We start from the raw sequence: 20,316 nt of genomic DNA, 5'->3' as shown, positions 1-20,316 counted from the left end.
ATCTAATAGTATTTGGGCTGATAGTTTGAGGAAGTGTGTGGGTGCGTTGGCTGTGAACTCCGCTGTACCTTGAAGGAGGGTCAGGCTTGCGACTGCTTGAAGCAGAGCCACCACCAGGGCCTGGGGTGATCTGTGTGCTGGACTGTACTTTGGTGAGGCAGTGCAAATGATGTGTCAGGGGGATTAAAGAAAAGAAAGGATGATGGCAGTGACAATAAAAGCCACAATCGGAGCAGGATTACGCAAGAACCTTTTCTTTGCACAGTGAAAAGAAATGCTGGGAGTGCCTGAGGCATGTGTAACGCTCCCTCAGGCTGTCCCAGAAGTGCTGGAGATAGTAAGCTATTTTAACTGGATTTCTTGATGCTTTTCAGAGTAATGGTGCAACAGAGCATCAAGTGGAATCTTTTATAAGAACAAAGCTTGAATCTCTGATAAAAGAATCGCAAATCAGGGACAAAGAAGATCCTGACAGCTTCACTGTGAGAGCACTGTTAAAGGCAACTCACGAAGGTCTAAGTGTTAACCTGAAACAGGTAGGTGTTTTTTTTTCCCCCTGCACATACTGGATATTAGCCAAGGCGATGTGTTGCATGTTTCTTAAATGAGAAAGGCAATGGCTTACTAACAGCATCTGAGAGTTGTATTTCCTCTAAAATGGAAACTTGGAATTGTTTCAGAAAAAAATCTCCAAGGAGAGGATTTGAATGATAAATGTGAGGAGTATCTTGTTCTAACCTGTTTTATTTCCTTGTAAAAGTTGGAAGCAATTAATTGAGCAAGCAATGATATTGCAAACAACTGTCAAACCATTTGGTCTTTGTCTAGGTTTTGGGGAAAACCCTCTCTCTACTGCCTTAGTCCTATCAAGGCTGGCGGTGATAACTGACAGTGTTGTCTGCTGCCTGCAATGCTGGTGGCTGCTTTGTATAGCAGTAGAACATGGGATCGTGCTTTACTGCCCTAAGCAAGGTTCTGTTTTTTCATACCCAGAAATATGACTTATATAAAGAATTGGTAAGTTTCTTTTCCCTTTTGAGATGAAACTAGTATTGCAAAACAGTGAAATGTATTGGAATTTTGAGTACATCAGTAGAGTCTGTACCGTGAATCCACCACCACCACATTTCACCTCAAGCAGATGCAAAGCCTGGTTATGTTAAATAGGGAATGAACTGTTCAGAGGGATGTGCCTACTCTAACTGGTATAAGTCTCCAAAGTCAGGTATGTGCAGTGCTGCTTTCTGCACATCTTCTCACTCTTTAGCTTTTTGTATTTCTTGCCAACCTTTCTCCAAGGATGGACCTGTGAGACTTTTGCCTGAAGCCAGGCTTGACTACAGAAAATATGCTCAGCTTGTCCTGATGCTTGAGATATCTGGTCAAAGCTGCATTGCGATGAGCAGAGGCTGTGAGAGCCCAAAGGACAGAGCCATCTGACCTGGGAAAGAAGGGTTATTTCCAGATCGTGGCTTTGCAGCATGAGAACTGTCAGCTTGCCTCCTCCCTTTGGCCTTTTTGAGGTCAGAGAAGTGGGAGTTCAGAGGGCAACCTGTGTGTTCATAAACATGATCAGAGATGAGCCATTTCAATATTATTTTGAGCTAGAATAATTATATTTCGTATGTTCTCTGGTACCTCCCCCCAAAAAAAGAACTATTCACAATGCAAAATTATGTACTAATCTCCAGTAATTATCAAGTTATCTTTTTTTTTTTAAGGGCAGTGTATACTGTAAGTTTTAATTTGATTTGCTATTGAAACTGACCACTACTCGCTCTTGTCTGAAAGAGACTGTTCCTTTATCTGCTAGGGTTTGCTTCTACGCTTTATGGAGGAAAGGAGCTAGGAACAATTTATTGAACGTAGATACAGGGATTATTGACTTTCCTGGATGTTAAGAAACCATCTGGTTCCTGTATCGTTAGAATAGCCAGAGGTAAAGTCCAACACAGGACAGTGAATAACGAGTTTGTTGGAGTTGCTGTGGAGTGGTGGGGGAATATTCTTCAGCACCTTTAGGTCTTTATTTTGCTCTCTGAAAGATAAAGGGATGTGCTTTTCTGACAGAAGAAAGCTAGAAGCTGTCAGGAATTATCAAGCCAATGTCTAGGGACATGCCTATAGATGTGAAACCTGGACTTCAGGCTGCCTATGAAAAGCCCATGTCTGCTAGACAGATATATATTTTTTTCTCTCCTTTTCTTTTGCGGCTATTTTATGTACACTTTCATTTTTGTTTGCTTGTTTTCGCCGAATTGGTTTTTCTACATGGTTGGTTGCTGTCTTGAATATTAATGTTAATTCTTTTCCTCACTGTTAGAGGATTGCTAAGCTAAAATTATGTAAAGAAATGAGAAAAGTCCTGTAATGAGATTTTGGATTTAAATTTGTGTTCAGAGATCAGTATGTTGCGTTTAGGTTTTGTTTCCCTTTTACCTTTATTCTCTTGTGCATTTAGTGTACTCGTACAATAGTGAATCAGAGTGACATACAGAAACTCGGGGTTAAAATCAGGAATCATAAAACTGTGGGGTTAAAGGCATGTCTTTCAGAGACTGTAACAGACTTTTTAAAGATACTTGTGAAGCTATCTAGTTATACTCATTATTGCACTCTCTCTGCACAGAACCTGGACACAAAAGAAGGTGGAAAAAAGTCTCATAGTCGATCATTAATGGGCAACTTCGGTAAACACAAAGTAAGTAAAATGAGACTCCTTTTGCTGGTTTATGTCTGACTTTTCTTACAACACAGTACGCCTTATTGCTTGGGACAGGCATGGTGTGCGTGGAGGCAACGAGGAAGAACTGCTTGGTTACACTTGGTATAATTTTTATTGTTCAGAAGAAGAATATAGCTGCCAAGAGTACAGAGAATCATTCAAAGACAGACACTCTCAAAACCAAAAACATTTTTGCCTGACCATGAGTTTAATCTTTATTAGTGAAGAGGAATTGCTGGTTTTCTGATCAGACTTGCAGCAGCAGAGGAGCAGCGTAAACAACTGCTTCAGTATGTTCTTGTTTTCCAGACCTCCTCCCACCCAGCTGATGGTGTTTTTCATTTGGGGTCCAAATTTACCCGTTTCACACCCTGAGCAGAGCCATAGAATGCGCTTCCTACTGGCCTCCTGCTTGTTTTCGGGGTCTGCTGTGACTGAGCAGTGGCTCTGGTCCCACCACTCCCGTGTTGTAAAAGCGGGCTCTTCTCTGACCTCCTCGCGGTTTGGTGTGCGCTATTTATACATCTGTGTAGCTGCTGGGTCGCATCGTCCGCTTCAGTGGGTCTGCACTGCAGCAAGCAAGAGCTGACGCAGTCCCCACGAGCGTGAGGTCTCCGTTCACAGCCGTGCATCTGAGCAGATACCGGCCACCAAAAGGGACGTGTGCCCATCTTTCCTCCTCATCCCCTTGCCTGGCAGATGTGTTGCTGTCACCCATCTCTCCCCTTCCCTCACTCCAGCAGGGCCCGTGGCTGGGCTTTAATGAACGTGTAGCCCCACGCGAGCTCGTTTCCCGACAGCTCCTCGCAGGGCCCACGAGCAGGCACCAAGCGAGGAAGCCGTCAGATGGTGGGCGGTGGGAGAGGCACGAGGCGGGCCTGCAGCCGTGAGGCGGGCCTGCAGCCATGAGGCGGGCCCACAGCCCCGTCGCTGTGCTGCGGCCCGGTGGTTGTCTGCGTTCCCCTTCAGTGCTGCCCGTGGTGAAAGCTGCAGCTGAGCAGGAAGCGTGCTGTGTAACTGGAAATCTCCACAGCAATTCAGGAGAAGCAGCAATTATGAAACACATCATAGAATTTAAGCGGCCACCACCTTACCTGCTGTGAATCCAGCTAGAAGCCATCAACAGTTCTCTAAGTAGCAAATACCAGGACCCGTATTTACAGTTAGATTACAAGCTTGCATCTCTAACTTGGCTGTATTTCTTTCAGTGGCTTTAGCTAAGTGCACGTTACTCAGTCCGTATGTGCTGAGATCTGCAAGTACCCGCAGTGCATGCTAATGGGTGCTTCACCTCGCACCCTGTGCTCACTGCTGGGGAAGAAGTCTGTGGGTGAGATGTCACAGACACAACATGGAGCCACTAAAAACAGCTGGTACACCGAGGGCTGGAAAGCATGTCAGCAATTTAATTACTTGGACTAGTTATTCTAAGGGATATAGAAGGTAGGAAAGCCCATTCTCTGCTGGGGAAAAAAAAAAAAGGCTGTATATATTATAATTAATGATTATATTGTAGGCTGAGCCAGTAGCTTCCCCCTTATGCTTTTACAGCTTAAGGGAGCTGGGAAGGATAGTTGTTATTGATATCTTTGCAGGTGTAAAATTATCCAACCAGGGATATTGACTTGGGATGTTTTCAGCCTGGCTCTTGTGCCAACTGTACCCACATGTAAACTCTAAAAATTGCCAGTGGAGGACCGAGAGGCTGAGGCTGGTAACTCCTGCAGGATAACTGCGGGAATCATCCACAGTCCACACCTCTGGGTTCCAAAACTGAACTCTGCAAATGGTTTCCACTGTGGTCAACTTTATTTCAGCACTAAACACAGCAAACTAAAGCATGTACTAGATTATGAGCATTATTGGTTTATCATAGCAGGAGAAATTAATTCTGTGTTCAATTATCATCTAGCTGTATGAGCAGAAGGATAAGGAGCTTTCAGTTATATTGTGAATTACCTCACGATGAGAAGGGAATTAAAGAAACTCTCGTTTGAGCTATAGTTAGTGTTACAAAAGATGCAATGTTGAAATTGGAAACTGAAAGAGTAGATGCTTAAAAAGGTGCTTTTGAGATTTTAATCTTTTTATCATAGCTAGTTGCTCTACTGTACGCTGTAATAAATTAGAATAATTTGAATGCTCATTTGCGTAGCTCAAAAAGCAGTAGAAAAAATATGTTTGAGAGTTTTGCCCAGAGGCTGTTTGTGTTCTCAGCTTTGTGAATGCATTTGTTACATTTCCTAAATTGCGGGGGGGCGGGGGAGCATAGGTTAAAGCAATGCTCTGTTCATTTAGATCCTACTGTGTGGTGCTATTTGTTAAATATGGTGCGGGCCCTTAGCAATGCGGCAGAACCAGTGCCAGCGTACTGGAGGCAGTGGAGCAGTGCGGAGCTCTTCAAAGCTCTCCTCTCCCTGCTGCTCAGCTCCACACACAGCCTGTTTGTGTACGTGGTGGGCTGCAACAGCCTGGCAGGTTTGCAGAAACGATTCTCTTCCACCTTGGCCTCCGCTGCTGGCCAGCAGGTAGACCTGCTCCGCGGCTGGTGGCTGGGCTCCCTGGGCTTGAAGTGAGACCAGAGCACAGATGCTTTCTGTTGGCTTTCCTTCCCTGTATGCCTGGGAGCGTTCGCTGTTCTGCTGAGGACTGTCTGCTGTTGAACACCCAGGGGTCGTTCTGCATCCATGCAGGACGGTGGTCCCTGCTGTGAACCTGTGGCAGCTCACCAACCCACCTGTCACTGATCGTGGTAATGTGAACGTACAGAATCATCCCCATGCACTGACACAGCTGTGCTTAATTCTTTCCCACCAGAAAGCAGGGAAGGCAACATCCAAATACAGCGCATCAGACGATGAAGAAAATCAGCAAAACTCTTCTGGAAAGGAAGCAGGGCAGCTCCACAGGTGAGCTAAGAATCACCACAATTTTATGTTCGGTTAGAGCTAGAGCATTGTTATTACTATTAATATGTATACGTCACTGCCTCAGATAAGTCAAGATAAGAGCAAGGCATTTATGACACTGCTCTCGGTGTATATTTCGCTGTGACTGCTGTAGCCTGATATTCTGAATGTGTAGATTTTCATAGGTTGCAAATAGCAATTACCCTTAAACTGAAAAGAAATGTGGTAGTAATACTCTTCTAATGGAAAAATGCCAATCTACATTTTTCATGCTGTAAATAGTGTTCAACAAAAACTGCTTAGGCTAAATAAGGGTACATCACAGCCCGGCCAACTTTATTACATTTGAGAATGTAAAGAAAAAGCAATCAAAAAAGCACCATCGAGAATGCATTTGCTGTCACTGAAACGTTCCTTTCCAGATGCAGCTCAAAGCTGTCTGCCTTGTTTTTGTCTATAAGAGCCACGGTGCGGCCATTTCATTATGTTGTAAATGAAAAATTTTGTGCGCTGTGACCGAAGGTAGAAGGGGAACAGTCATCTCGAAGATTGCTCAGAACCCTCTCGAAGGAGGCTTGCCCCATGGGGTTCCCTGTTTACTGCACCTTTCTTTTCAGCTCGAGTTGCACACGTGTTTTTCATTACTGATGGAAAAACATAAAGGGGATTCAAATATGCTTTAAATATTGAAAAATTCCTGCTTTGTTTTATATATTAAATATAATTCAGCAGACTGACTCGTCGAAGAAAAACTGTGAAGCTGTGCCGAGCTCTGTCTGACCTGGTGGTGTACACAAACTCCGTGGCAGCCCAGGATATAGTAGATGACGGTAAGGATGCTGGTGCGAGACTTACACATGCATTTTTCTTCTCTGTTTTGATAGGAAGCATATCTGATCTCAGGGTTTCCCTCGTATTTCAAAGATATTTTAAAAGCAGAATAGTAAGTTATTTATTCCATTTACTTAAATATGGAGAAAGAGTAAAGCACCACCCCACCCTTCTGTAGTAAATATCCTTTTCCCTTGGTTTCCTATAATCATGTTTTAGTAGCAATATTAAAAATGATTTATTTTTTTTTAATTTCAGGAGAATGCTTTCCTGGTTTACAGTTTTATGGGAAGTGTTGTCATCATTTAATGTTATCGATTTTAAATAGTGTCTAGTAACACGATAAGGTTGAATTGTGATAAATAAATGCAATCCCTGTTGGTGGGCACTTCTTCTCCCTGGTTGTAAGCTCCTCAGAAGGATGGTTTTGATTACACTTCCATTTGTAGATTTCTCTGTAGGTTGTTCATAGCACTTGTATCCAGGGTTGTGCAGGAGAAAAGACCCCAGCAATTAGCATGAGCTTGTTTGGCTTTCATTGCAAGTCTTGAAACTTGTGGGTAGAACAGAAGACGCTCCTGGAAGGGAAAACTGCTACGCTTCAGTTACACAGCATATGGTTTGAGTATGATGAGATAATCTATTGGTGTAAATTTGGGCTAAAACTACTGTTCCCCTTGGTTAATACCAGTATAGCTGAGGTCTGAGTTCAGGCCTTCCTTCCCCAGGATTGCTTTGTAACTTGTTTGTTCATTAACAATGCACACAGGATCAACAGGGAACGTGCTGTCGTTCAGTGAAACAAGAGCCCACCAAGCAGTGCAGCAGAAGGCCGAACAGTTCATGCTTTACAACCAGAAGCAGCTTACAAGGGTCTACCCATCGGCATATCGGATCGACTCCAGCAACTTTAACCCTTTACCTTACTGGAATGTTGGTTGCCAGTTAGGTAGGTGCTGCACAGTAATCTAATTTCTCACTTCTTGTATTTGTGCTAAGTAAATATTATCTTTATAAGTGACACCTGAGTCTTCTCATTCAACAGTGGCACTAAACTACCAGTCTGAAGGACGTGTGATGCAATTAAATGAAGCAAAATTTAGGGTAAATGGCAACTGTGGTTATGTCCTCAAACCTCAGCAGATGTGCAAAGGTAATGTCCCACTATACATTTATTACTGTAAGTGTCAAACCTTTCAAAAAAAAACATTTTCCAAAAATGTTATTTTGGAGAAGTTGCTAAGACGCAAGAAAAACAAATAAGGACATATGTGGAATCTCTTTCACATTTCCATATATCTGTAAGCTTGTTTTGCTTCAGAATTCAGATATTGTCTTCAAAAAATGGTGTTTACCTCTCAGACTGTATAAGTACTGGTATGCAATTCCTTGTAGTTATTATAGACATATTTCCAGGGCTCCATTTTAGTAAGCGTTTAAAAAGGAAAAAAAGAAAAGGAGGTCCTAGGACAGCCAAACAAGAAGAGCAAGGCCCAGGACCACGTACCAGGACTTGCTCCAGCTGTCAAGCTATTCAGTGGAATTAGCTTGTTCTCTTTAAAAGGGATTGGTTCCGTCCTGAAAATTCCGTTATAACAGAAGCAAATGGTTTTCAGTGTTATGCAGTGCCAATCCTTCCACATTTGGAGGATTTTGGATCTGATTGTGTCCCTAGGCAATTTTCTTGTATCCCTAGGCAATTTTCTTTCAATGTGTCCATAGGCAATTTTCTCAATATGGCCATAAGAAACAGTGGCAGGTATTCCAGAAGTGGCAGAGGCAGTTTGGGAACTTCAAGCAGGCACAGTTGCTGAGGAACTCAGTCCTAGCTGCTTGTTTTTCTTAACATCTGTGCAGGTGTGCAAGAAACACAGTCAGAGTGGAGATCTAGGATACAACTATTTGTTTTTTTGAAGCTACTATGCTATAGAAGACAGTTTTTTTTTTCCAAATGAGTGTAAATCTTGCAAAACCCTCCTCTTGGTGGGGGTAGTCTTTCTGTCTTGTAATTGTGTAAAGGAAGGCTGCTAAGCTCAGAAAGGATTGGGGAAAAAAAAGAAAAAGTTTTAAAATTCATTAACAGCTGCTCCATACTCTGCAAGTTTGTATAATGCCTGAATTTTGGCTAGGTGCATGCATCTTGGGGGACGGTATTTATTCAGTGCATCTTTTTCCTTACCCTTGCTCTCCTTCCTTGCCAACTTTCAGGCACATTCAACCCCTACTCTGCCGATCCACTTCCTGCCAGTCCCAAAAAGCAGCTCATTCTGAAAATAATCAGTGGACAGCAGCTACCTAAGCCTCCTGACTCAATGTTGGGTGACAGAGGAGAGGTAAACTACACTGATACCAACAAATGCTTTTATCCTGGGGTCCTAGAGTGACATGGCAGCATATGTCTCAAATAAATTTTCACCTTATTTAAATATACCAATAATTTCAGATGCTGTCAAGCTTTTGGTCACCAATACTACCTTTTCCCACAGAGTCTGTATCCTATACGTGATCTTTATGAACTAATTTGTTTCGTATTTTCAGCATGACTTCACTTTTTTTGAAAATAGCTCATAACTGGCCATAGTTCTTGAGACTACAAATCACATATGATTGTGGTTCATGAAGTTATTTTGCATGATTGTGCTGCTTGAAAATTCACACGATGAAAAGTTTTTGAATTCTTATATGAACTGAAATCAATTCTCTGCATGAGATTCCTTGAGAATTAACATTGACTGGTATCATTAGCTTGCTTTTAAAATACTGTTGTTTCCAAAAAAAAAACAGATAATAGATCCTTTTGTCGAGGTGGAAATTATTGGATTACCTGTTGACTGCTGTAAAGATCAGACCAGGGTGGTTGATGACAATGGTAAGATAATCTAGCTGATTTCCTTTTCTTAGAGTTAAATATTAAGTAATTATAAATGATTCAGTATCTGTTATTACTATTTAAATTGCGAAGCTTTTTACCTGTTGAAATCAAATGATTGTCTTTTAAATTAATTCTGCTTTCTAAGTAGAATATCTGGTGTAGGGAGACAGGCAAGTGACAGGTAAAGGAAGAGAACTGTTCACCACAATATCTATCTACTGGATTGTTCTTAAATCTCCTTTAGGCAGAAATTCCAAGTATATTTTAAAACGTATAAAATACATGTTTAATTTCGAATGAAATGAATGCTTACCACAGTTCTGCAAAACAGCAGCCTGCCTTTCTATCCCTGCCAGCTACCCAACCAGAACCACTTTGTTTGTAAAAGCTGTTTAGGAGACAGATTTCTCTTGTTTTCAATTATTTCTGTAGTGGAGATTATGAGAGATCCTAGATCTAGATGAGCAATAAATAATGAATATTCTTTTTTGTATTTGGTCTACTTGTTTCTAATGCCTCTTGCTGTGCATCTTGAAAATTAAGGCTAGCACTTGCTATGGCTTTTTTTCACCAAGTTTCTGCTCTGTTTGTTTTACAGGGTTTAATCCTGTTTGGGAGGAAACACTCACTTTTACCATTCACATGCCTGAAATAGCTTTGGTCCGATTTCTCGTTTGGGACCATGACCCTATTGGGCGAGACTTCGTGGGACAAAGAACCGTGGCCTTTAGCAGCCTTGTGCCTGGTTAGTCTCACATGTTTTTCTCAAGTTAGAGATCTAACTGAAGATCAAAGGCCTTTGAATTTAAAGTTTAAGGCAAGGTCTCAGCATAGGATATATGCCTGTTTCTCTGAGACTTCACGTGTGATCTTGGACAGTTCTGTTACATTAGTGTAGTGTATTCACCGTTACTTTAAGGAGTTTGGATGGCTGCACTTTTGGAAATTTCTGCTCTTGTCTCTAACTTTGGGGCAATTTGTACTGGGCAGCTTGGAAATCTCATGAAGGCATAATAGGATTTATTTAAGACAGCAGTTATTATATATCTTTCACTTTTATAGACAGTCATTGCCAGTTATTCAGTAGAATGCATACTGCTGAGCGTAATACTGCACTGTTATTACTTTACTAGGTTACCGCCATGTGTATTTGGAAGGACTGACAGAAGCATCCATATTTGTTCATATAACCATTAATGAAATCTATGGAAAGGTAGGTATATCTGGAAATGTACATACTCGTATGATTGTTTTGTTTTAATTCTTCTGATAAAAATGGGTTTAAATGTACCAGAGAACCTCACAGGATTTGTGCTTTTTCTAAATATTTCTTATGGTTTGGGCGTTGTGGCATTCTGTACAGTGGATTAGTAGAGCCTAGCCCACTCTGCCGCTGACCAGTAATAAAGTTCAAAGAAGTTATTCGGGTTGTACAGCCATGGAAAAGCATAACGTCAGCTTCTCTGTTGTCCTTGAATTGATGTCTTCATTTCTACTGTTACCTGTATAGATACCCGCCTACACTGCTAAGCATCACCGTGTTCAGGGAAGCAAACTGCAATTCCCTATTCCTAGTGTTTTCTCTGAGGAGCACTGAGCCAGGGCACCCATTCACAGCACACCTGTGTCCAGTAAAACCCTTGGCTCTCTCCAGCTGAGATACGGCAATAACAGTGCAGAGATGCTTCTGTCAGAGCGCTCAGGGAGCAGGAGGATATAGCTCATAATCTGGGTGGGTTTTTTTTAATTGCAGGCTGTAAGCAAGGAAAGCGTAACATGCTGTTACTCTAGTCTTAGTATGCGTGCATTACAAATGTGCTTACTGTTACCACCTAATCATTATTTCACATCTAGATCCAGTGAGTACATTTCTTTTTAAAATCAATTTTACTTCAGCAGTAAATGTTGAGGGCACTGCACTAGAACCTGGTATTCGGTAAGCTAGTTGTTGAATGCTTATATTATGGGAGTGATATTTACAGTTGATGAACTATTTACCTTGTTTTTTGTGTCACGGTCTTGAAAACATTAGCCAAACATATCTGCATTTTTTGCCTTTCAGTGGAGCCCTTTAATCCTCAATCCCAGTTACACAATATTGCACTTTCTAGGAGCCACAAAGGTAGACTTCATTAGCATGCACTTTGCACTTGCTGGGCACAGATTTTCGAATGGTTCCTAATCGCATGATCTGTAACTACCGAACTGCATCATTCTTCATTCAGACTCTGAAACATTTGAGTTTTGCTTTGATGAAGCCCATGCATAGAACTCCAAATTAATGTCTAGCCTGTCACTGCGGTACATTTCTTACAGTCTTGTCACCTCTGATTAGGAGACTTGGAGCAATCCTCTCTTGTAATTGTGGCAGGCTGCCATCCTAATGAGGAGAAATACAGACATGCATGAATTCATGGAGACCTATGCTGATAGTTCCTCGGTCAGAGTAGATGTGTATTGCTTGGTGTGAATTTTTGCTTTGCTGCGTTTTAACTTTGTATTCATCATTCATAAACGCTTAGAAAGCAACCGTTTTCACTGCATGCTTCTGTAGCAGTCTGAACTCACTTGGAAACTTGGTCGTTCTTGTCTTTTCAGAATAAGCAGCTGATAGGACTCAGAGGGTTGTTTAACAAGAACCCTAAGCACAACGCTGCTGAAACCAGCGGTCACTATGTACGGAAGCGATCTATTGGTGACCGGATTCTCCGGCGCACAGCTAGTGCACCTGCAAAAGGCAGAAAGAAAAGTAAAATGGGTTTTCTGGAAGCCACGGAAATTAAAGACAGTACCTCTGAGCCAGCAGACCTGAAGGACAAAGAAGGAGTCGTAAGGCGTACAAGCCGGAGTTTGCAAGCACGTCCTGCTTCTATGCCAGTGGACAAATACCTTCTGGTAGGACTGCCGTGCCCGGATAATGAAACTGCTCAGGACGCCAAAGGAAAAGAAAACACATCTGGTAAGAAACTTCCAAAATTACTTTTGGTGTACTAAGTTTAAATAGCCTATTAAAAGGCTCGGTTCTGCAATTTATATGCAAGTAGTTCTATTTAACTCAAATGAGTTACTGGGTGAAACGACACATGCCTGAGACTCTAGTATTTTTTAACAGCTCACATACGTTTTTAATCTCCTCAGACTCTCTGATAAGCAAAACCCCTTCACTTGGGGTGACAGTGGAAAGCTGTCTCCAAACTAGGCAAATAAATTACAATAGGTTCTGGAAGTGGTCTTAAAAGGATGTTTTCCAAATTTCTCTTTGTAAGAAAGAAAAATTGTTTCTTTCTTTAAGAACACGTTCAATTAATCTTCATCAATTTCTGGTTTGCTACGGTCCATTTCCTTATGAAAACAGAGCTGCTGGCATGGTGTTTCTCCCTGTTTTCAAGGAGGAAGAAGTTAATGCAACATATGGTTTTGGATACAGTGTATGTAAAGACCAGTGCAGACTTTCAAATAGATGTAAAAGGGGTGACAGTAATACAGACTGTATCCAACAGTCTCGATACTGTCCTTCTAAAGTAAATAGATTAAGTAACCAAAGTTACATGGAAAGCGTACAAGGATAAAATCTTGGTCTTTGTTGATGCACAACACAATTCTTAAAATGGATTTTTTCTAAGTGTTTTCAGCAACATTAGCCTGGCCTTTGAAATCCGGTACTTTGAAGTCAATCCCCTGACTTCAGCAAAGTTGGCATGTTCGATGACCTGCCTACCAGCTGATTTACTGGAATATTTAAATAAGTCCAGAAAGCTTTGAATGCAATGGCTGTAGTTCATTAGACCTGCTGTCTCCACCCTTAGCTTGTACCTAGTCTAGGACATCTACGCTGCTTTTTGGGGGTCGTTTATTTGTTTGTTTGGAAAGAGCGCGTGCACTCATGCACGCCATCCCTGTGGGGCTGCAGGGCTGACCGGGTGCTCTGGTTCTGGTTGCTCCTGGCAGCTCAGCGCTTTTGAGCTGGTCGCTGCAGGGCTGTGCCTGCTGGCACTGAGCAGCCAGAAGTGCTGGCCGCCTGCCTTGGTGAGAGAAGGAGAGCACATGGGGAACCTGGCTCGGGGGCTGAGGGGCAGAAGTGCTGCTCTGCCCCCAGCGTTCTCTGCTGTGGAGCAGCAGCTTCTGCCAGCCCAGGTGTTGCTCTAGAATAAGATAGTTACTGGGCACAGATGGAAGGTGTTGTTAGGCCATATTTGTTCTGCTTGCCTGTGTTTGTGGCTTTGAATGAACGTATAATCTGGACATCACCTTAGGAAAGAAGTTACTTAAGAGAAAGAGCAAGCAAAATTAAACCAATTTTTTCCACCAACCTGAGAAGAAACTGTAGACAGGAAAAAGGAGGTCAACTCTGAAAATGCTGCATTTAAAATGGAATGATTTTCTCTGGATAACCATGCGAAGCTAATACAGCTCAGCCGTTCTTATCAATGGATGCAATAATTTCTTAGAGAGATTTCTTCCTAAAGATGCTTTAGATGAAGACAAAAAATCAATTTAGAAGAAATTTACACACCTATTTTTTTTATAAGCTGTGGGTGTTCACTTATAGCAAAATAACCTTTGAGAAAGCACAGGCCAAGAGATGACCCAAGAAGTTGCCTCAGGGAGTAAATCCTGCCCCTTCTAGCTATGAGGGGACTAGATCCTGTCCGTTGGAGTGCCTGTAGGGCTTGCTCTGTAACCCCTATAGAGGAGGACTGGCCACCTTAGACATAAAGAAATGAGACGTGAAGAAGAAGTTCTAGATGGAGCCCTCTGCTGTAGCTGAAGGACCTTCCTGCTTCTCTGTACCGAAGGGCACGTCCCTCTCCGGTGGAAGCACTTACCTTCAGTCGGGGTGAGAAAAAATGTGACAGCTTTACGCATGTTCAGGGTAAGGCTTGGGTATTCTCAAAGTAACTTCGGCCCAAATATTTCAGACCGGGAGGTGGCTCCACCCTCACGGAGGTACTAGTCAAACGAAGCGTTCGTTGTTGCAGGAATCAGTACAGAATGGAGAGGGCTGGCTGTCCAACAGGGATCTTTCTTGCCACAATACTGGAGCTAAACAGATCTGTCCTGCCTGGATGTATGCCAAGGAGGCTGGGTGCTGTCCATTTCCTCCTCTGTCCTTTGTAGGAAAAAAACACAAAACAACAACGACCTCTACAAATCAAAGAATTTTACATCTCTTCCAACCTTACGTAGGCACACCGTGGAAAGCTTGAGGAACTTTTCAGATTTTGGAGACCAGCCGTTAATGCCAGGCTCATTAAAAATCCCTCTTACCGTAACAGGGGGTTTTCAGGCACTGTTAACGAATGCTCCTAGGGTACCTCATTTCTAGTGAATGTAAGAAAGAGTATGTATTATACCAGGTTTTCTTCTCTATTCCCTGCTTAATTAAAAGCTTCATAGCTAGGAGTGAGTCTGGAGCTGGGATTTGGCATGTAAACACAAGTAAGATCTTGGCGGAAAAAATATCGAATGTGTATTTTTCATGAAATTCAAATCTTGCTCTCTTATGAATGCAGCATGCTGGTGGAAGATCAAAAATTAAATTCTTGGATTGAAATCTCTCAAAATAACTGTATGTAAAGAACATTGTGTGGAGTCCATCTACTTGACGCTTTTACTCAGAGCTCTTTTAAGCATGCATCTTGTTTCAAAGTGTTATGTTTTTAACAGAGCTGTTTTGTTCTGTCTTTATTGCCATGCTTCTTTATAGTACAAATCTGAATAGGAACACAGCTGAAGGTAATACCATGTGCAAGCTATGATATGGTGCCTCATTGACATTATTTGCAACAAATATTACATCACGTGCTTGATGTAATAGACATTCCAAGGAAGCTTCAGTGAAGTGCCTGCAGTTGTATTTTTCCATTTCTTCATATCACACAGATAATTTGGGCCAAGCCCGCACAACTCCATAATTGAGTTCTGTCACAGCTGTACCTAAGTTTGCATTTTCCATTCGTCTGTCTAAGGACAAAATAGTTGTCAATAACCAGAATGCAAATTTTGTATGCAACTAACATCTTTCTTATTTAATTTAGCCAACAGTGATGGCAATAAAAATGAGAAGGAAACGAACTTGAAAGAATCTGTTTTCATCTGTTCTGAGAAAACAGCAAATATTTCAAATTCGGCTTCTCCCTTTGGAAAGGAGAAGGCCCAGAAGGAAACGGCAGTTGATTCTTCCTTAGTACCACCTCTCCAGGAACAACATGAAGATTCAGTTTTCACAAGTGGTGTAGCTGAAACAAATCACCTCAAAGGCTATGAAGAAAATCATCTTTCTGGTGAAACTGGCCCTCCAGTGCAGGCCTCTCGTTTTGAGCTTGTCACAGAAAAAATAGAAGACAAAAACTGTGCAGACAATAAAAAGGAAGATGACACAAAAGAGACTAAGGAGGAGAAAACTCTTGTGGGGACTTTGCTTTCTGAAAAAGTAGAGGAGATGGGAAATCTCAACCGCGACATCATCCAGAAAAGCACTGCAGCGGGTCCGTCTCTGACGGACGCTTCCTCTCCTGCCCGCTCCGATGCTCCTGACTTACATTCCACTTCAGCCATGCAGGACAGTGACATTTCTCGCCTCATAGAGGAAGTTTCTCTAGTGAGTGAGAGCGAGCTGGACAGTGCTGTCTCCGCTCTGATCAGGCAGCTGGATGTCACAGACGCCCAAACCAATCTCACTGTGCTCTCAGGCCTCCACGGCACCGGCAGCCAGACCTTCAGCGCCATGCCTGCGCGCCCCTGCCTGCTTACTGCAGAACTTAGCACTCCCTGTAAGAACGACTTTATTACCACAAAATCCATCAAATCCCCATTGTTCTCAACTCCAGATCCAGCCCTGTTCTCCAGCCCCGAGACTGCAGAGTATTCTGTGTACGCAATTATCCACGAAACGTCTCTTACGCCACCTTCTGAATATAAGACACACAGTGGATTGGTTTGCAAGAAAAAGTCAAACAGTGTAGAAAATAACGCGCCTAGCACACCTTCTTCTTCACCTCTCTCTTTGCCAAGTGCAAATCCCAGAAGGAAATGTGGAATGAGCTGGGAAGCCACCAAGTCTGCCGGCTCTCTTGCTTCCAGTAGCCTCATCTTTGAGGAGACACTTGTGGACCCTCCCACGGGTGAGAATTCAGAAAGCAGCAGTCTTGTAGAAATCGACGGGGATTCTCAGGATCTCTTGGTAACCGCATGTGAGTACAGGCGGGAAGACATGAGCCAGCTGGCCTCCCCTTTAAAACTGAGGCAGGAGCAGGACAGCAGGCGCTGCGGTGAGAGGACCTTTGGGAATTGCGCAGCCGTCGAGCTCTGCGCTGCTGCCCTAGACTGCTCAGATAGCTTCAGGACTGCAGGGCGTAAACTCCCTTTTCCAGTCTGTGAAAACGTTGATTTTCTACATCACCATCATCATGCAGATAAACAGAAAGATGCGATGTGTACGTCCAAGGGATCCCAACTCAACGTACGCTCATCGGTGCTCAAAAGTCCTTTGGCCTTCCCTCCCTCTTCAGCCGTCAAACAGACCAGCCCTTGCAAATCCAAGAGTCTCGGTGACTTGACGTCGGAGGATATTTCCTGCAATTTCGAAAGTAAGTATCAGTACATCAGCAGGAGCTTCGTCACGTCCGGCATGAGAGACAAGAAGCTTGCTGCTATGAAGACCATGAGACCCCATTCCACAGATGCTCTGACGGAACAGCTGAGAAAACTGGTGTCCCTGGAGCAGGAGGACAGCCACCAGATGCTGTATGCCAGGCAGATCGAGGAAGACTGCCCAAAGGCCCTGGTCAGAAAGCTGTCGTCCAGAAGCCAGAGCAGAGTGCGGAACATCGCCAGCCGCGCCAAGGAGAGGCAGGAAGCCGCCAGCAAGCAAAGGTCTTCTCACACAAGCAGCATAGCAGGGGTCGTGCTTCGGAACAAGCCTTCGGCGTCTCCTCACGTGATCAACAGGCATTCGACGGGCTCGTACATAGCCAGGTACCTGAGCAGCTTCCCTGGGGAGGACGTGGAGGGCCGGGGAATACCGGAGGGCGCCTGCGCTGCTCTGCACTACGGCTGCAGCGACCAGTTGTGTGCGCGCAGTTCCGTTCTGCAGCTGGAACCCAACAGTGATGATAAGCCAGAAATTTATTTCCTGCTGAGGCTGTAGATTGTATAAATGTACATCTTCAATGTTTACAAACTATTTCAATGAAATGAAGGATTTTTAGCAAGAAGTACTGTTTTGAGGGTTGTTTAAATTATTTAGAAATGCAATTTCATGCTAGTGATTCGGCTGTGATTTAATGTTCCCTTTCCTGTCAACGCTTATGTAAATAGAAACTGTGCTCCGTCCTTCTGTATGTATTACTTTAATTTAGAAATTATAAAGGGAAGTAGTCTGAGGACTATTTGCATGCAATAAGCATCTGTATTTGTAATGCACCGCGTTTTAACAGATGAGCACATCTGTGTTCAAGAGCATAACACTGCAATGAATGCAAGAGTATTTTCCTGTTTCCTGAAATCCTACTGTTTGGGAAAAAAAAATTGTGATCCCTTTTGGCCTTTCATGCAATTTCTACTAAGTGTAGTGCTTTCTGTTCTTGGTAATTCCTTTGGGGTTCAGTTTCTGAACTAGGACTCAGACCCTTGCTTAGTACCGTTGTTTTCACTCTACCTGTACTCAGCTGTTAGCGTTTATTTTCCGTTTCCGTGTAGGAGCTACGATTCTACAAGAAACAATTTGTAGAACTAGGGTTAGTCCCGATTTGTGGGTGATGCATAGGTCTGTCTCCTGCCCACTCTGTGAAGTATAGCAGCAGTTGTATTCTATTTTTGTCCATGTGTGGAATGCTAATTTCAGGCCGGAGTGGAACGTGGGAGTAATCCAGCATTTATCAACTGAAAACATTTAATTTCTGCATTTTTTGTTACGTACTTTTGCTATTGGTTGTGTTTGTAGCTTCAATATGGTAGCAGATCTGTTTTCTGTATATTTGTAATTTTATTGTTAAATTGTTGACAGTCAGTGGAATATTTAAAGCTGACATGGTGTAGAGTAACTATTTTGACTGTCCTTCACCTTTTTCTATGAACATTGAAAGTGAATTGAGTGAGTAATCTCAAACACCTGAAGCTTCCCTGCAGGGAGCAACATAGCTTTATTTTGGTTTAAAGATATTCTTTGTCTTCACTGTAAGTTTTTTTCTTATATGTAAAAGATGTACCTTTTACCTCTTTCTTTTTGTAACGCAGAGTATTATTCTTGAGAACATCATTAAAATAGATTTTTAAGCACCTGGTTACATGTTTACTGAAACCGTAGCAAATGCAATTATGGTTAAAATACCAGTAGTGATTGCACACGTCTGTCTTGCCGTGAGCTTGCAATAAACTTTCAGAAAGGGGGAAATTCCGTCATTTCAAGTGGTGGTGATGTTTCTGGGCTAGAAACTTGCAGCTGAGCTCCTCTCTTCTCTGGATAGGAAGCCAAGTTTACTGAGAATGTCTAACTACCTGCCTATTCCTAATTCCCAATAGGATTTCTTTTTAAGTTCTTTCTTTAGAAGGTGGATTTAGTTTTGTAATTATAATTTGCATTTTTTTTTTCCTTTTGGGCTTCATTGTACTTTTTTCAGGTACTTTTCCTTGCCTCCATCTTACCTTGCTGTCCAGGTCAGAAATGTGCTGTGTTTATTGTTTAGCATTCCTTAAATTCCCGTGTAGTCTTCAAATCCTGGTCATTACTGATTTAACATTTTTTTTTTCACGTCACTGATACAGCACAGGGCCAGCGTTAAGTCTTACAGCACTCCCCTGCCCCTGCCCGGGCTCACCACCGGCTCGCCGTCTGCAGCTCCCTTTGGAGACTCTGCTCTTAACCGGCTTTGTGCTCTTCCAGCAAGTGTCAAAATCTTCGTGTATCATTCAAGTCCTCCTGAAGATATCACGAAGCGTCTGACTAAATGCTTTATGGAAGACTAAACACAAATCATTCTCACTCTTACTGTGGGCACCGAATTTTCATAATCTTGTGTTAAAAAATAAAAGCAACAACCAGAGGTTCTCCAGATGTATGCCAGGATGGGGGTCAGTTCCTTGGGTACTTATCAAAAACCATTCAAAAAAAAAAAAAAAGGCTGTTCAGAAGGATAGCTCTGGAGATGGAAGTTTGATTCAAAGCATGCTTGAGGTTTCTTGTGCTTTGCCATATCTGATCTTCAAATACAGGCAATGCTGAGTAAAGGAGGTGGTGATTAATACCCTTGTAGTCATTTTGTCTTGGGAATCTAGTATTAAATATTTAAAATATACGCCTAGTCTTCGAGGTGAGGGTGCATGTGCTGTTTGGAATGCATTTAAATAAATAGTAGCTGTACTGACCTGCACACCCCTTTGTTTTCCCGCAGCTTGAGTGCGAACAGCATCTGCATAAAATGAGGCTTCCGCATTAATCAGCTGCATTGCTAATCCTGGAAGGATTTCTGCTTCCAGCTGTTGGTCTGTGAGCAAAGTCTCAGCCCACCTGAATGCGTGCAGCCCTCTGGAAGCCGCTCTCCCATCGTGGGGTGCACGGGATGCCCGTTCCCACCGCCCTGCCGCCGGCTCTCCCGAGCCCAGGGCAGCCTGGAGGCAGCCGCGGTGCTGGCTCCGTCCTGCACACATTCAGGCAGCGTGAGCAGGGGGAAACTGAAGGGATGTCATGGCAGGGGGAGAAATGTGGTGCCTCCAGAAAGCTTCTGCTCCTCTCCAGAGAGCTTGTGCTCAGCTAGGAAGTTTGAGCCGAACGCAGGGAGTCTGCTAAAAGAATAAACAAAAGAGTTTGGGATAAGACTACTAGCATCCTCTGAGGGCTAAAGGGGACAAAGACAATAAAATCCCAGGGTCATGTGAGTAAAGCCAGGAGAAGAAGAGTTAAAATTGCATTAAAATTCACCAAGTGCTTCTGTTGTGGAATCGTATGAGACCTTTCTGTTGCAGCAGGATCCCTTTACAGC

The 20,316-nt window shown here is 42.9% G+C and overlaps 1 protein-coding gene across 11 annotated transcripts in view; it reads left to right on the top strand.

Annotated features, from left to right (window-relative positions):
- PLCH1 (phospholipase C eta 1) overlaps positions 1-20,316 on the top strand; it is a 94,475-nt gene that overhangs the window by 51,751 nt on the left and 22,408 nt on the right. For 8 of the 11 annotated variants that reach the window (XM_080604719.1, XM_080604720.1, XM_080604716.1 and 5 more), the window contains 12 exons: positions 375-536; positions 2,630-2,701; positions 5,543-5,634; positions 6,364-6,464; positions 7,235-7,414; positions 7,511-7,618; positions 8,674-8,798; positions 9,250-9,334; positions 9,936-10,082; positions 10,471-10,550; positions 11,936-12,296; positions 15,376-18,619. In XM_080604719.1, the coding sequence (XP_080460845.1) occupies positions 375-536; positions 2,630-2,701; positions 5,543-5,634; positions 6,364-6,464; positions 7,235-7,414; positions 7,511-7,618; positions 8,674-8,798; positions 9,250-9,334; positions 9,936-10,082; positions 10,471-10,550; positions 11,936-12,296; positions 15,376-17,486 (3,624 nt within the window). In that variant the 3' untranslated portion in view covers positions 17,487-18,619. Of the gene's footprint in view, positions 1-374; positions 537-2,629; positions 2,702-5,542; positions 5,635-6,363; positions 6,465-7,234; positions 7,415-7,510; positions 7,619-8,673; positions 8,799-9,249; positions 9,335-9,935; positions 10,083-10,470; positions 10,551-11,935; positions 12,297-15,044; positions 15,353-15,375; positions 18,620-20,316 lie in introns of those variants that run through there. The other 3 variants (XM_080604722.1, XM_080604717.1, XR_013955086.1) reach the window with 3 other exon arrangements.

The sequence above is a fragment of the Anser brachyrhynchus genome (genome assembly GCF_964034855.1).
Source record: "Anser brachyrhynchus genome assembly, chromosome: 9".
Classification (NCBI taxonomy): domain Eukaryota; kingdom Metazoa; phylum Chordata; class Aves; order Anseriformes; family Anatidae; genus Anser; species Anser brachyrhynchus.
The sequence above is the reverse complement of the archived record's forward strand: the minus strand, read 5'-3'. Positions and strand labels throughout refer to the sequence as shown.